Source organism: Athene cunicularia (assembly GCF_003259725.1).
Source record: "Athene cunicularia isolate RWA chromosome 1 unlocalized genomic scaffold, athCun1 chr1_part2, whole genome shotgun sequence".
Classification (NCBI taxonomy): Eukaryota; Metazoa; Chordata; class Aves; order Strigiformes; family Strigidae; genus Athene; species Athene cunicularia.
The window spans coordinates 41,586,179-41,601,692 of record NW_020799092.1 but is presented as its reverse complement, the minus strand read 5'-3'; the positions used below and the strand labels follow the sequence as shown (position 1 = coordinate 41,601,692).

At 37.1% G+C, this 15,514-nt stretch overlaps 1 protein-coding gene across 10 annotated transcripts in view; it reads right to left on the bottom strand.

Moving 5' to 3' along the window:
* KCNC2 (potassium voltage-gated channel subfamily C member 2) overlaps positions 1–15,514 on the bottom strand; it is a 101,088-nt gene that overhangs the window by 72,308 nt on the left and 13,266 nt on the right. The window contains exon 1 of one of the 10 annotated variants that reach the window (XM_026867386.1): positions 791–847. The exons of the other annotated variants lie outside the window; for them this stretch is intronic. Within the exon in view, the coding sequence (XP_026723187.1) occupies positions 791–832 (42 nt within the window). The 5' untranslated portion in view covers positions 833–847. Of the gene's footprint in view, positions 1–790; positions 848–15,514 lie in introns of those variants that run through there. 10 annotated transcript variants of the gene reach the window in all.

Sequence of the window (15,514 nt, the reverse complement as noted above, 5' to 3'; positions counted from 1 at the left end):
AAAGATTCCGTGTGATTGATCAAATATGTCACAGCAGCTTGCATTTCTATCTCTCTCTGTTCCAGTGCCACTTCATCTACTATTTAAAAAATAATAATAATTTGAAAATCCACAAATGCCTGATCTGTTATGGTGTAAGTTTAATTAGATCAAAAACTAATTTGAAAGAGTCAGCAGTATCTTTTCTGAAGAGCATTTAGGTATATGCCATTTAATAATAACATGACATGAAGTAATGAAATTATTACCGTAGGAGTGAAAATTGTTTTAAAAGAAAGACTATTATTCATACTGAATACCACATGTTTAAGTGACTGGCATTGCATTAATAATTATAGTAGTTATCACTCTCTATTGAATAGAAAATATACTCAGATTACTAGCTCTACCATATTATAGCAAAGAAAAAGAGATTTAACAAATGTTATTACTGAGTTGGGGTAGACATTTGCCAAATTCTATTCCTGTTATTAGTAGCCAATTTGTTTTGAAGTCACTAAAAATCTGGGTAAGAAAACTGTTATTCATACAAACATATTTTACTGATAGAAAGCCAAGTAGATAAAAACAGAGTGAATCTAAAAAAAAAAATATGCATTTTCGCATCTCTTTTTGTTTTATTCACTCACTATCTGTCCCAAATATAATACAGATTAAGAAAATTCTTATTCTGGCTTCCATTGTTTTATGACAAGTGGAGTTTGTATGTAGAAGAGATGGGCATAAAATAATGCTGTTTCAAGTTGTGCTTTGTATTAGAAATAGTAAGATAAGCTAGAACTGCTTTTACCTTGGCAGACCTCTTCAAAAAACCATTTCCTGTGATGACCATCCTGGTTTCCCTGGGATTGGAAGATCTGTCTAGCACTTCTCCCACTCGCCCATTAGATGTCCTGGTATTCTTTAAATGGTTGTAATGCCAGTGGGTCACAATCAAAAGAACGATCACCTTGCATACATGCTGAAATACATATAGAGTAAACCACCTTCTCTACTACTAAAAAAAACCCGAACAAACTTTTGCCTAAAGCTATTGGCTGCACACATAGCAGTTATTCACCAATGCAAAATGAGATTCTTCCAAAAACAGAGCTAGTTCATCATCATACTAGAAATGCTATAAGGCAGATTCAGTCTATCATTCCTAACAAACCTGCCGGGAACTGCTTGTTAGTCCTGGGGTGGACAGAAGAGAGAGCAGAGGTGCCCCATTGTGCCCTTTCTGCCACACATGGATTTTCTAACTACTCTTCGTACCTCTTTGCTCACCACAGGTACTATACCCCATTCTCCACTGAAGAAGTCTCCTTATCTTCTTAACATAAACCACAACTGTTACCTTAAAAAGTCCCTCAATGATGCATATTCTGGAGAGTTAGTTCAAAAGGTCCTTGTGTGGGTCACTCCTCACCTCCTTCACCACTGCGATTTACCTGGCCAATCATTATTTTCTAAGGCAGAGGAATCAGTGAAGAAAAGAGGACATAATGACCATGTTTCAAAGCCCCAGGCAAAAGACCACAAGCTGAATGATCACACTGAAGCTATCATGACAATTTCTACATAACTGCCAAAACAATTCTGCCACTGCTTAACTCTGGGCTGATTTGAGAAATCAGCATTTCCAGTCACGTAATTGCCAGAGCAGGTTTGGTATTTTCAGGGTTTTTTCCTCCCTTTTTCATTATTTGCTGCTTTGATCTTTCAAATAACTTTTTAACCTCAAACATTTAAGACACAAGCTTTCATTACTTCAGCATTTCTTCCTCCCTTTAACAGCACTGCTCTGAAAGGACACTGTTCTATAACATCGTGAATGCCCGAGAAACATACTGCTGCTTCTCTCAGATGAAAACCTTCCAGCAGCATCAGAAACTTACACTCCTGGTAAAACATATGCTGGAGACGGTTAACCTTGACAGTCCTGTGAGCAAAAATATTAATAACAAAACCAGCTTGCACTGTGGGTATATGTGCCTGCTGCTGTTCCTGTACAAAAGGCCTTCACCTCAAACTCTGTCCATCTTCATTGCCACGTCAAACTGAACTGAGTTAACTCACATTTCACTTCATACTACAGTGACTGGGAAACAGCACTGAGCATAATGCATAAGGACTGCAAACAAAAAAATCTGTTAGTGCTAGAATAAAATTTTAATTAAGGATTTTTTTTGGTGGTTGTTCCTTCACACAACACACCCTTTGTTTCATAATTATGCAAAAGGGCTCCTCGTACAGGTAACATGCACAGCAGAAGTACACTCCTCTTCTATAAGGCTGCCAGGAAGTTGTACAAGCTCTTTTTCTCCTCGAAACTTACCTTCCTGCAACTGGTACCTACTCTTGCAAAGAACAGTCCTAAATTTCTGACTGGTTTATAACTTTCCCATCTTGGTGAGCAATTCCCATTTAACTGAAAGTACACCTCTCCTGCTTTTGAGTTTTTAAATTGAAACAGTCATTTAAACCTTGCAAATGGGATTGGGACTGATTAGCTTCACCAATGGAGACAAGTCAAAACTGAGTGCTGTGCAAAAGACTTTGTACTATGTGCAGAGAAGGAGCATGTAGGATGAAGTTCCCAGCTCTCCCATGTATGGGAAAGTCCCTTTCTACACATGAGTAGGTCTACAATGTTCTCTAGAAGAGGAAAAAGACTCATGCAGGTCTGCAAGTTGACATCGCACCAGCCAGATGGGACTTGACAGCAGAATCTCACACCTCTGGCACCAGATAACTCAGCCCCCACAGGACAGCTGACATTCACAGGGCCAGGGACAAGCCTACACACTTGTACAACAGCTCAGTAACACCTGGACAACAACATTTACACTCACATCTTGCTTGCAGTGTAAAGAAGATGTATCATGGCACAAATTACAGGACCATAGAAGAAGAAATTTTGAGTAGGCATCCCAAATAGCAGAGCAAAAGCAACTGATTTCCCTTGCAGAGATGTCTTTTAAAGCTTTTTTTGGTTTTTTCCAGTGGTGCACCTAAGGATGATACTTCTTTCTTCACTTAAGAGAAAAGTCCTTCCTTTGCCGGCATACAGTCATACTAAATTAATTCAGAACAGTTGCTGTTATGGAGAAGTTAACTGTTGTGATTTCTCACACTGAAACTTCTATCATTCTTCTCCACTTGCTTTTATGTTTCAGTAAAATTTAAAAGTAATCTAAATTAGTAATATTTATTTATACCTTGTCTGCAAAGAAATTCTGTTCCATTCCTCTGGTGACTGGGCCATTTCTGTTACAATTCACTCATTAATTCAGCAGAACAAAGCTCATCTTATTAAGTTATGCACATTAATAACAGCCTATTACCCATGTCTCCTTATTAATCAATTAAGTCTAATGTCCAAACTTTAAAATGAGCAGAAGAGACATATTTCTGCATAATGAACTATCTTAAAAAGTCAGCAAATGTTCATAAAAACTCACTACCTCTATTTACACAGGCTTTTGATAGAAGATATTCATGTTTATATAAGAAAACCTATCTACTATATTTTTCTAAAAACGGGCTCTACTTGAGCCTCAGATTTAATCAACTCATCAGTACCACCAAGCACACCAGTTTGGGGGTTTTTTTTTTTAAACTCCTTGCATATCTCTTACTTCTGCTGAAATGCTGAGCCACAGGACAACTATTATTCTGAAATTAATGAACCTTCTCCAGACAACTGCTGCCAGAGCGCACACGGCTCTGACGTACCAGTACACGTTTCAGGCAGCCTGAGCACACAACACCGTCTTTTCTGACCTGAGCAGTCTGTCAGTTCTGCTTTGGGTGTTTGACATCCAGGGTGTTTTGGCCTTTAATGCTGATAATCTTAAGACTCCTCCGGAGAGCTCTAAATTCTGCCTGTTTTCTTCTCACTTCCCCAGAAGACCTTAAATGTCTAACCAGGGACAGTCACTTGAGCAATAAAAATAATGGACTTCTCTGTTTGAGGAACACCCTGAACTACTAAAATGTCCATAATGGACATTTTTCTGTTTTTTTTTTTTTGTCATGGGGATATTTTTTTTTCCTCAACATTGAAATATTTAAAAATATCATCATTTTTTCTAATTTTAATGAGATTTCTATGAAAATGACATTTCAGAATTAACAGCTGATAAAAAAAAAAAAATTAGCACCTTAAAAATGCTGCCCCTTACCATGATTTCTCCTTCGCTATATCTGAATTATACAACAACAACAAGAAAATTTATGAATAGTCTCTATCTCCTCTAAGATGCAGTTTGGACAAATTTATTATTGGCCAAGTAATAAATATTGCCCAGCATTTCAGCTGTTTTTCATGCATCTGAATGGACTTTCACATACGAAACACACACACTACAGGAAAATATTACAGCCCTGACTCAGAAAAGCATGGATGTGCATTAAACAGACACTTACCAGCATAAGCACAAACATGAAAAAACACAACACCAGAAGGCATGATAAATTCAGGAGAAACAGTTGAATGAATATAACATATATGGAAGATAAAATCTGGTTAAGTTCAAGGTTTCGGAGGGTATTCCAGAAGTTTTTTATTATTATTTTCTAGTGTTTCAAATTCTATTTTTATATCTTGTTTCAGGTGAAAATCTTGCCACCATTTTCCATGAGAAAAAGACAGGTCTCTCAATAAAGATGAAGCACACACTATAAATATTTCTGTTTTCCCTGAGCTTATTCAGATACCTCACTGGATTATTTATAAACTAGTGTAAATCTTTCAGATGGAGCATAGATACAGAGGTACATATTGGCTGGCATCTTCTTTTATGTAGGAGAGGATTGTAAATCTTGGTTTGTGGGACAGAAATCATAAATTATGACTCTGGGTTTGATGTGGTCAAAACAATGGGATCTGGCACCTTCTTAATCACCTTTCACAGACTACTTGTAAAAAAAAAAAATAAATAAACCTTGCTTCATGAATAGAAGCTTCATGAATAGAAATTGTGGAGCAGAAATTCATGACTGCAAATAGAGGCTGTAGAGCAAAAATGCTGCAACTTTTCAGACAGCAATTCCTAGTGGACTACTGCTCTCTTTATCATTCCTTTTGTTACACAGTGGTTTAAATATAAATACAAAATAGCTCCAGTCTACATTACCTGATTTTACAATTCTCTTAGCTCCCAACACACCTGTCTCAGGGAACTATTTTTCTCACTTGGTGCTTTTAGCAGCTATACAGAATGACAACAACATGGAGTAAGAATGCCTGCAAAAAAAATTAATCAGGATTACACAAAAATTTAACCTATAAACTGAGACCACTCTCCTGTTCTACAAGTCTATAATCACAATCCACTGGCAAATACATATTTCCCAAATTTCTGTGACTATAAATAGATCATCTCCTAAATATTAACAATTTCTACACTTTAAAAAACTCTTACAAAGTAGTATTGCAGTTAAGAACAAAACATAAAACAATCATGGATGGGAATAAAGTACGGATGATCTCATCCAAGGCAATTGCTTGTTAATCTACAACTCTCCAACTACAGAAGTACAATTTGAATTTTTAATCCTAAAGACAGTTCACAAATCCATAGAATTTGGAAAGATGCAAAGAGACAGAAGCAAAGTAAGGCTTGATGTTTCATGCTTATGGCTTCAGCTCAGTCTCATCAGCATCTGTTCTGGCCAAATCAAAGCACTGAACTGAACCAAAACTAAACGAAATCTATACTAAATCTTTTCACCTCCAATTTAATCCTATTACATTTTGGTCTCTTTGGTATGGACACTGGAAAAGCTTACTCTGTTCTTTGTAGCAGACTATCTGAAGTCCCCTATGTCTTTCTCCATTATTCTGTTCCCTAGCACAAACAACATTAGGTCCTTTATTCTTTCACATAGGCCACCATTTCTAAATTTCTGACCATTTTGGTCATCTGGACTGTCTCCATTAGTCCACATCTTTTTATCTTTGTTCCATAATATAAAAGCTACACTTGCATACCTAGAAGAATTGATCACAGTAAGTCATTGGCTTCTTCCCTGTTTTTCCTTCTTTCCCCAAACATGTTGTTATCAGTCATCAATTCAGAGCAGTTTAGGGGCACTTGAGAATTCGACCAATACAACCAATGAAAAAAAAAGATAAAACTCAACAGGAATTTATGCAGCAAATGCTGCATTATGCAGCAAATGCTGGTCTGACTTAGCCATTCACGCAAACACCCTAGGAAGAAAAGCAACATCGCCTATTCCTGTTCCTGGGTGACAGCCACTAACTCACTCTGAGGAGGAACTTTGTTGTTGGCCGCATGGGAGAGCCTCTCAGAAGGGGTGCACTAGGAAGAGGAGGGCAGAAGCACACTGGTAAAGCTCAAGGGGCAGAGGTTTGGATGAGTTCACTAGGGAGTACTGCAATGTATTTAGGGGACAGGCTAATATGAATAGGTGGTTTTTATTTTCCATTTTTTTCTGTCTTTGTGTTAGGTAACACTGAAAGGGAATCATTTGGAAATATTTATACAGGAATTGAACATACAGCTTTTGTGCCTAAGAATAAAGACATTTTCTGTAATATGTTTTACAGAAAACCAACAAAACCTTACAAACCACAACACAGAAGTCATATAAGCTCTATAGTATTATCTTCATAATTTCACACTCAAATTAATGAAAACATTACCTTTAATGGTAGCAGTCTATCTGAATATTTAGTTTGAGTCTTAGCCCTTAAGGTACAATCTTTTCAAGTTAACAGACTTCCCAATTTTTTTTACAAGTTTACATAAATAACCAGAAAAATAAGATTTTTTTTTTTTAAATGTGTTCATCAGTTAAAGGGTTAATGATGTTGGCACTCATATGGTCAGAACCTGGCTTCAGCATTCACTGAGGTAAATGAGAAAGCTCATGCCTCTTAAAGTTCTTGTTTACTTTGCCTGGCTCCAGACTAAACAAAACATCACTTTGGATCCAGAATCAAACCTAAGCTCTGCAACAGCCAAACCTTGGAAGTCTGTATGTCCTCAGAGGTCAAAATTATGAAACACTAATTTCTCTTCTACATCAGATCCTACAGTGGTTACAAACATTGAAAATGTCATAAATTCTACAACATTTAGGAACAAGCTTAATTAAAGAAATATCAGTACCAGGTAATGCACCACATAAGCACTCACCTCCCAGTAAAGTGGCAAAATTTCTCATTCTCACCACCTTTTTCATTTGCTGGAAACTATAATACAAGTATGAAACTAAATACATCTAAGTGATACCAAGTAGCTACACGTTACATGACCAGGTTAGAGTCCCACTGGCAAGGCCTGTGGCTTTGAAATCTAAAGCAATTTTTTTTTTTATTTATAACATTTCCAAAGACATTCAGTCAAACAATCATTCTCTTTCTAGTGCATTACAAGACAGTTTCCTCTCAAATGGGTGAAGCCATTAACTGCAGTTGAGCAAATGGAGTTGGCTTTCAGCTCCTGGAAAAACAAAATAGCAAATCGGCAGCTGTCCCTCAGAAGCAGTTTTTCCATACTATTTTATTTATTTTGGCAATATTTTTAGTGTAGTTCTTGGCCTTAACAGAAAGTCTGTATTTGTTCTTAGCCTCTTTACCACTGCTGAACATTCCATTCCAGTAAACAGCCCATTTGGACCACTGCATGCATTAGTCATACTGAACAAAAAGTCAGTTTGGATGGATACACATCACAGTGATGCCCACACCAGTGTTGAGAAGGTAGCTTAGCATGCAGTGAGGAAGCCAAGGTGGTCTTTACAGCATCACCATGTTATCCTTCATCTAATGTCTGAATCTGTTTCTTTCAAATATACCCTATAAAAATACTATCCTTCTCAATAGCTTTCAAATTTACAAAAATATTTTCACTTTCCACAGAGGTGGAATAGATATAATCCAGAGAAAGGGAAACCCTCTTAGAACAAAACAAAACACAGTGGTCCCAAACGAAAGCAATTCACAGTCCACACTGGGATCCCTGCTTTTGATTACACCAGACTACCTGATCTACAGAAACTGAATTCATTAGAAAGTTTTCGAGGAAAGATAAGGACATGACATACCAGCACGTCTATACCAAGCGATAGGGTTTGGTGAACAAACTGTGGAGGTAGCAACAGCTTTCACTGACTAGGTGAACAGTCTGAACCAGCACTACAATCTTGCATCTTAAACATACGCATAAGGATGATGTTACTGCCAATTGCTTAAATTTAGTATTCCCTAATTCACAGTGCTAGCTGTACAATTTTAATAGGTGCCTTTTACTGTAATTTCTGCATTTAAAGGCTACATATTGTGTATGAAAGCATCTCCCATACAAGAAAGCACCGGTCTATTATGTACACTGACAACAAGATCTTGAGAAGGTCTGGGGTTCCCATTCCCCAGGGAGACAGAGACTGAGCAAATTATATAAAATCTGCAACTGTATAACCTCCTACCCCACCCAACACTGAGGGCTGCTGCATTAATTTCCTCAAAATGAATAGGGTGTATAGCAGCAGAAAGGAGGTGTTTAATGAAGAAGAGGACAACAGGCAAAATTCAGTCCCAATAGTTTCTTCTCCTATCAAAAATTAAAACATCAAAAGTAGAATTTACAGTTATGGAATTTGTCTAGCTTCATAAAGTAAAAAGAAACTAACAGAGCTACCATGACGATGCACAGGCACATACTGCTTTCCACTCGAACATCACTTCAGCACTGCTGAGCCTACTGCAGCCTCGTCTGAGGCTTCCTGCTGAGCCCCTGCTTTACTCTCCCTTTGAAGAGAGGCTATTTGCATACTTTTTAAAATGGAAACATGCTGGCCTCCATTTTGATTGTGATTGCTGTCTGTTGTTTCATGTAGAAAAACAGCTTTAAATGTGGCTAATGCTCTGGTATGTCTCTTATTCCATCACCAAAAAAAAAGGCCTGAAAGATACAAAGAAGGCTGCACCTGCCAGCTACTTCAGTACCGCTCTCACTGCCTCACATGGCAGCGGACAAACAGACCTCACCCCTTGATCCTTCTGCACGCAACTCACAGCAAAAACACAAGTCCACTATTAACACAAGAATTTCACTGCTGATTCTGAACACATGCCAGCTTCACATCAAACCTCCCATCCAGCACAGCCACCCCAGCCTCTGCTTCCTGGCTTGGACAGAAACTGGGGTGTGCTGGAAGGAACAGAAATCACTAATGTTGAAGTAACAGATTTAGAGGTCTGCCCCAACAGGGTTCATGCAGCCACAGCACATCTCAAGAGCATGCTAGAATGGAATTGATGATTTTACTAACTTCCTAAAAAAAAAACATTCAAGCTCTCTAATCTGTGCTTGACTTAGATGAGGTCACAACCTTGGCAGCAGACTGCATTGGGAACTCATTACTATCTACTGCAGTAACAAGTAGGGGAGCCCCTAACCGACACCAGGGCTCCTGCCATGAAATCTGAAACATGCACAAGTCAAAAATCTGTGTACATGTGTGTACGTAAATCTGTGCTTAGAGGGGATTTACAGCTGAAAGAGACCAAGGCAAGGAGTAGGAGCGGAAAAATACTAAACGCAGGCACTGAGTGGCTCAGAAGCAAGTATCTGAATAGCCAAGTCTCAGTTCAATCTGATTTCACTCAGATACTTTAATTTCAAAAAAATAAGCATTGCATTCTGAAAGCAAGCATATTTCAGAGATATCGAGGATTCAGGATCAAAACTGATAGCTCTAGGCGTACAACAGTGGTTTCCTAGAATAACTCATGAGAGTCTGAACACCTTAATACCACAGGTGGCCTATACAGAAATCACACAGAAATTGCGCCAATTGAGCGAAACTATTTTGCAGATTGACTTATTTATGTCAGAGTTAGCCCCTGGTGCGTTAAGTGTGGGAAAATTGGTTTGGAAGCCAAACCAAGCTAAATGAGTACTGGGCACTCTTAACCTGATTGAACCATGGTCATACAAGCTTGCTACAGATTTAGGTAAATCAGCTTGAGCAAACAGTTAAATCAGTGCCAATTCTGCATTTAGGCCACAAATACGATTCACTCTTCTTCAACTTCTCACATTGCTTATTTCTCAGTAGTACAGCTTATGTAAAAACAAATGTATCCCAGTGAAACAGAGTGCGCAAATGCCTATTTCAGTCACACATATAGCAGAATTATATTCAAAACACTCAAAAGGGGCTTTACTCTGTCCAAAAGTATGCATCTCTCAGCTATTTTTAATCACCTTGGCCTATATAACTATTAAAGAAGATGGGGAACTTAGATTATTAATTTTAGGTGCTATTTGAGAACTTTTCAAGCAGAAATTGTGTAGAGGATTCTGTAATAGGGATATAATGGTTCTGCAGATAGGATAAAAAAAGTTGAGGCAGTTCTCCCTCCAGTTTTAAGTTTATAAGTCTAACCATGTTTGAAAAAAGAAGAATATTGTTCATTATATTTAATAGTACTGAGCTGTGAGTCTATAGATCTATTTATTTTTTTTATATATTACTCACAAAAAGGGGAAAAAAGTGTATGGACTCCGCCCATGTATTCTGTTTTGCAGGATCAGATATCTGAGCTCATGAGATGTACCACTAGCTCTACAGCTGTAAAGATCCACACATGGAATGGAGCCTTGATGATGAATCTTTCTACAGAGGAGCAATAGGTTACTTAAATTTAGAAAGTCCTCAAGTGGTAAGAAAAAATAACTAGGAAAAAAACAAAGAGGAAAGACAAATGAATTAGAAAAAAAAGGAAATAACAAAAGGAAAATTAGCTTTCTCCTAAAAATTAACAAATTTATGAAACAAGGATGATGATGATTCATATACCTGAATAAAAAAAGGCTAAGAAAAATCTAAATTTAATGCAGAACTAGAACTATCTCTCATTATTCATATCTAGGCAGTCTTCCTTTCTACACAGTTACCAATAAGACATTCCAAAGCCAACCTCTGATAAAAGATAACATAAAATCATCACTCACATATACCAATTTTCATGTGTTTGGTTGTTCTATCTCTTCCTGTTTGTTTTAAAATAATACAAATTTTCATAAAGTGGTCCGACTAGGAACTCAAAGCAGTTTATCAAGACTGTCTGACACTTTCATTTCCATCATTTATAGTTCAGGAAAAGAGGTACCACAAATCTCCAAGCTTCCTTTTTCAATTTTCACTGCTCTTCCTCTGCCTTTCTGAGTCTTCATCTTAATTGAATAGATATAAAGTCTCCTAAACTCAGTAATAAAAATGTATCCTAAGAGGTCAAGCAAAACAGTATTTCATGTTATTTGAAGTCATATGTTCTTCTGCTCATTTTTGTCTCTCATTCATACGAAACTAACATTAGCTAATAGCATTAACAGCGCTATCTTTAAAGACAGAAAATTGATGACACAGTCAAGGACAATGATTCCACTTTTTTATCATATTAATCCATAGCAGAAACAGCTCACTCTGAAATTCCCCCCCAAAAATAATGTAAGACTCCTACAGCCAAGCAAAGGACTTCCAGTTCTACATTACTTACAAGCATGACTTCTTTAACCAGTATCAGAATTACAGAGAGGCACATTAAGTGAATGATGAAGCAAACCACCTATCTTCATTGCTGTGAGCACAAAAATACATTATAACTCATAAATACTACATATCACAAAAACATATTTATTTCCACAATATAAATCTACCACAAAAAACCACCCCCCACCCCCACCCCCCAAATCTAATAAAAAGGACTATACTACAAAGCTTTGGATAGCTTTTAAGACACTAAAAATAAGGAATTAGCTCAAGCCTAGGACTCCAGAGGTCATCACATTCCTGTATTCTAGACAATGGCTGACAGAATAGTACTTTCCATTGTGCAGGAAACAAAAAATTTTAAAGCGGTTTCTTGAACAGTTTCTTCTAGACATTCCCAGTTGACCACAGAAAAGTATGAGATAAGATCAAAGAAGGAATAAGAGCTTAGGAAACATGTTTATTAAGCTTCTCATTTATTCCTACTTTCCCCTATTAAAGGAGGGGGAATCCCTGCACCAGGAAATACAGAAAAAAATGACATAATCTTTTAGAAGTTCCACCCCATCGTTTAGAGTTGTCTTCACCTATTCTCTGCAGAGCAAGACGTTAGCCATTCTTGACACTGTATTTTGTGGTTCTCTCCTAAAAGAACAGAAACCACTCCTGGTTGATATCACATAAATGTACCTTTTGCAGAAGAGTACTCCACAATGGACTACAGCTCACCTATTTTTCTTAGCCTCCAATAACTTTTAAATGTTCTGTTTAAAAAAGTAGAAGAATCACCTGGTATTTGAGGTTTCTCAAAAACCTTATCAGGATACTTTCTTACTGTTGTGTTCTTCCAACAACAGCCCTAAAGAAGGTTTTGAGATGGAGAAAAAGCCTTGATTTGAGTATGTCATTTCAGAATGTATAGTATAGCCCCCCCCTTAGGATAATTTTATTCAAGGCTATTTTGCAAAAAAATTATGAGCTAGAAATAAACAAATCTCTATGCTACTTAGTGGTTTTCCTGTATTTCAAGTATTAAACATTTATCTGAGTAGCTTTTTCTCTTTAACATTACTTATTTTTCACTTTCCTATGAACTGGGAAAAAACAGTGTTTAGTTTTCTTGAAAATCACCGTATTACAATATTCATAACATTGGTACTTATGGGTACATACTTAACTCTAGGTGTTTTGTCTAACAGTTACATCTCAATTGTCATTTATGTCACATATTTCTAGGCATTTAAACTTCAAAATCTCCTATCTATAAAGCTATGAAGGCTGCAGAACAAGCACCACTTGACAGAGAGGTTAAGCACAAGCACAGTGTCAGGAGTGTGAGCTACTGACTGAATAAAGGAAAAGCAAATGCATGTACAGGATCACACTCTGAAACTTATGCAGGTACACTGAATTTCTGCCATTTGGATACAGCTTCAGAAAGATTCATGGCAAACTGAGAGATTTTATATATTGTGTAGCTCTGTATGAATGGGCATTGAGGCTTCTTCCCGTCCTCCTTCTTTCCATTCCCCCCACCAATACTTTATTATAATCAGTTGAAGAGTTCCCAAGGAGTGTGATAAACGAAAATATTTTCACCCTACAACACTATAAACGTATTTTTTCTTCCCTATCCAGCAGAATAAAACAAATCCAGAAGCAACTATACCCAACACAACCTACATTTCAGGACACCAGTACCTAATTTCCTGAGCTTTACATACTTTGTGGTCTTCAAACAAAAAAACCCTCCCCAACAGCCCTTTTCTTTTCTCTCTCCAGCCCTTTTTTTCTTCTCTCCCTTGGCCTTTCTATTTATTTAATTGCCATTTCAAATATATCATTTTTCTTCAGCAACTCCTGATTAGCTTTTTCCTCTCTCCTCAAGGTCTTAATGTATTTTTTTCAGTTTGGTTTCCTATATATAGGAACACTCAAATCCTCTAGCACACTTAGCTTATCAACTTACCAATGCTCAGTTTGCCCAGGATTCCCTGAATATTCTAGGAAATCCTTTTCTGATTCTGAGATTGCCAAACTAATGCAGGGAGTATACTGTCCTTCTTTTAAACACAAATACCCTTGATTTGGAAAAAACATTACTATGAATTCCACTCTTTAAAAAAAGCAAGGTGAGTATTTAGCATGGTAAGCCTTCAAAGTATTTTAAGATATTAGGATTTTCACTCTAATAAATATCACAGCAGTGAAGGAAGATCTTCTTAACATCTAGTGTCAAATTCAGATTAAAAAGCACTGCAGCTCATTATCCTGGCTACCAGCTTGCAGTTTTTCCAGGGCCAAACTAGTTACCCATGCCAACAATTTGCAGTTACTACTAGGAATACAGGAACTATTTTTTCATGCTAAACTCCTGTAATGGAAGGTTTGTTTTTTAAAGTTACATGGGAACATGAAACAAGATCTGTCCTACACTCCTGGTTCAGAAACAGCTTTGTCAAATACAGAACCATGCAAGCATCAGCATGGTACTTGTGCAGAAGAGAAAGCATATGCGGCAGACTTATGAAGCTGTAAAACTTTCTCTTACTAAATACTTTACATTTGCTTTATTTCTTGGGAATGTGCAATTAATTTTAAATAAAATCTTGTATATTACTTCAAGATCAGACATTATTCTGTGTAAGGAATGATACTGAAATCCAGCCCTGCCTTATGCAGCTATTAGCAACACACCAGAAAAGAATTTTTCAAACCTCAGAAGCCTCGGAGAAGTACCAAAAATGCAGCTTTCTCCTCTCAAGACTACAAGCAATGATCATTTCAGGTAGAAAAATAAACTGAGCTCACTTGTTTATTTTTTATCGTTTATTTTTTTCCAAAGCAGTTAACCGTATGAAGAAATTGCTTGTCTGACCGCTATCACAGCAGACTTAACACTTGTCAACTGCTGTCTTCTGAAATTAATTCAGCCAACATCATCACATGCTTCAAGCACATTTTCAAATCTTGGCCAGATATAGCTAGATGGTTTTTTTTCCAGCACAGATACACAGCAGTTAAACTATTAATGAATTTCATGTAATAATTCAGTAAAGCTTCACTGACATGTAAAAGTAATGTAATGCTGAACTGGGAAGGTGTGTTTACGGGGGAAAAGTGAAAAAACAAACTAACATTGTTGGTGCCCCTAGGGATCTATAAAGGCAGATCTTCAAAACACTTCAATGATTTTGATGCCAATGCTGTTGCTCTTCATGGCTTCCACCTAACAGAACAATTTAGGTTTCTCATCAAGTTCTCAAGATGTTTGGCTTTGTTTCACAATAAACTGTTAACATCTTACTCATGAAAATGCATTCACCTGTAACGGAATAAATCACTCATCTATAGAGGGAGAACTCACAGCTAGAGTTCTTGTACATGAGCAGCAGTACACAAAGATGGGCGTTACTCCAGAATTAAGCAACAGGTATAATAACCTATTCCTTTGGAAAAATCTCTTACCAAAATTTACAGTAACTCAGTTATAACACTGTCATGTGCTTAGCTAATTCTGATCATCTGTACAGTTGAGCACAACTAATTAACATTAAAAAGCAGCAAAGAATAGCAAGTAGCTTTCATTAACCAATGCAAATGCTCCTGAAATACAAAAGGGCTACCGTAAGCATTGCTCACATTCGGCATTCCTTTGGGATCTTGCCCTTTTTTTCTTTTTTTTGAAAAAAGTCTCATAAAATGTATACCCTAGAAGTACAACCTGCAAGCTCAACCATTCCCCCTGTATCTGGTGGCTAAAGCTCACTGTCAATCTACACTTCAAAAACAGCTACAGAACACAACCAAGAATCTACAAGAGATCACTGAAATTATTTAACAATCGTTCTAATATTCTGCAGATCAAATTGGTAGCAAAATCAACGGTAAAGATTGACCAGTATTTCTCATTTTAAGACGCTCTACTCCGTTGTGTCAGAATTTAACTGCACAGACAAACACCAAATGTGTTTGCAAACATTCAGCAATCTGGGGA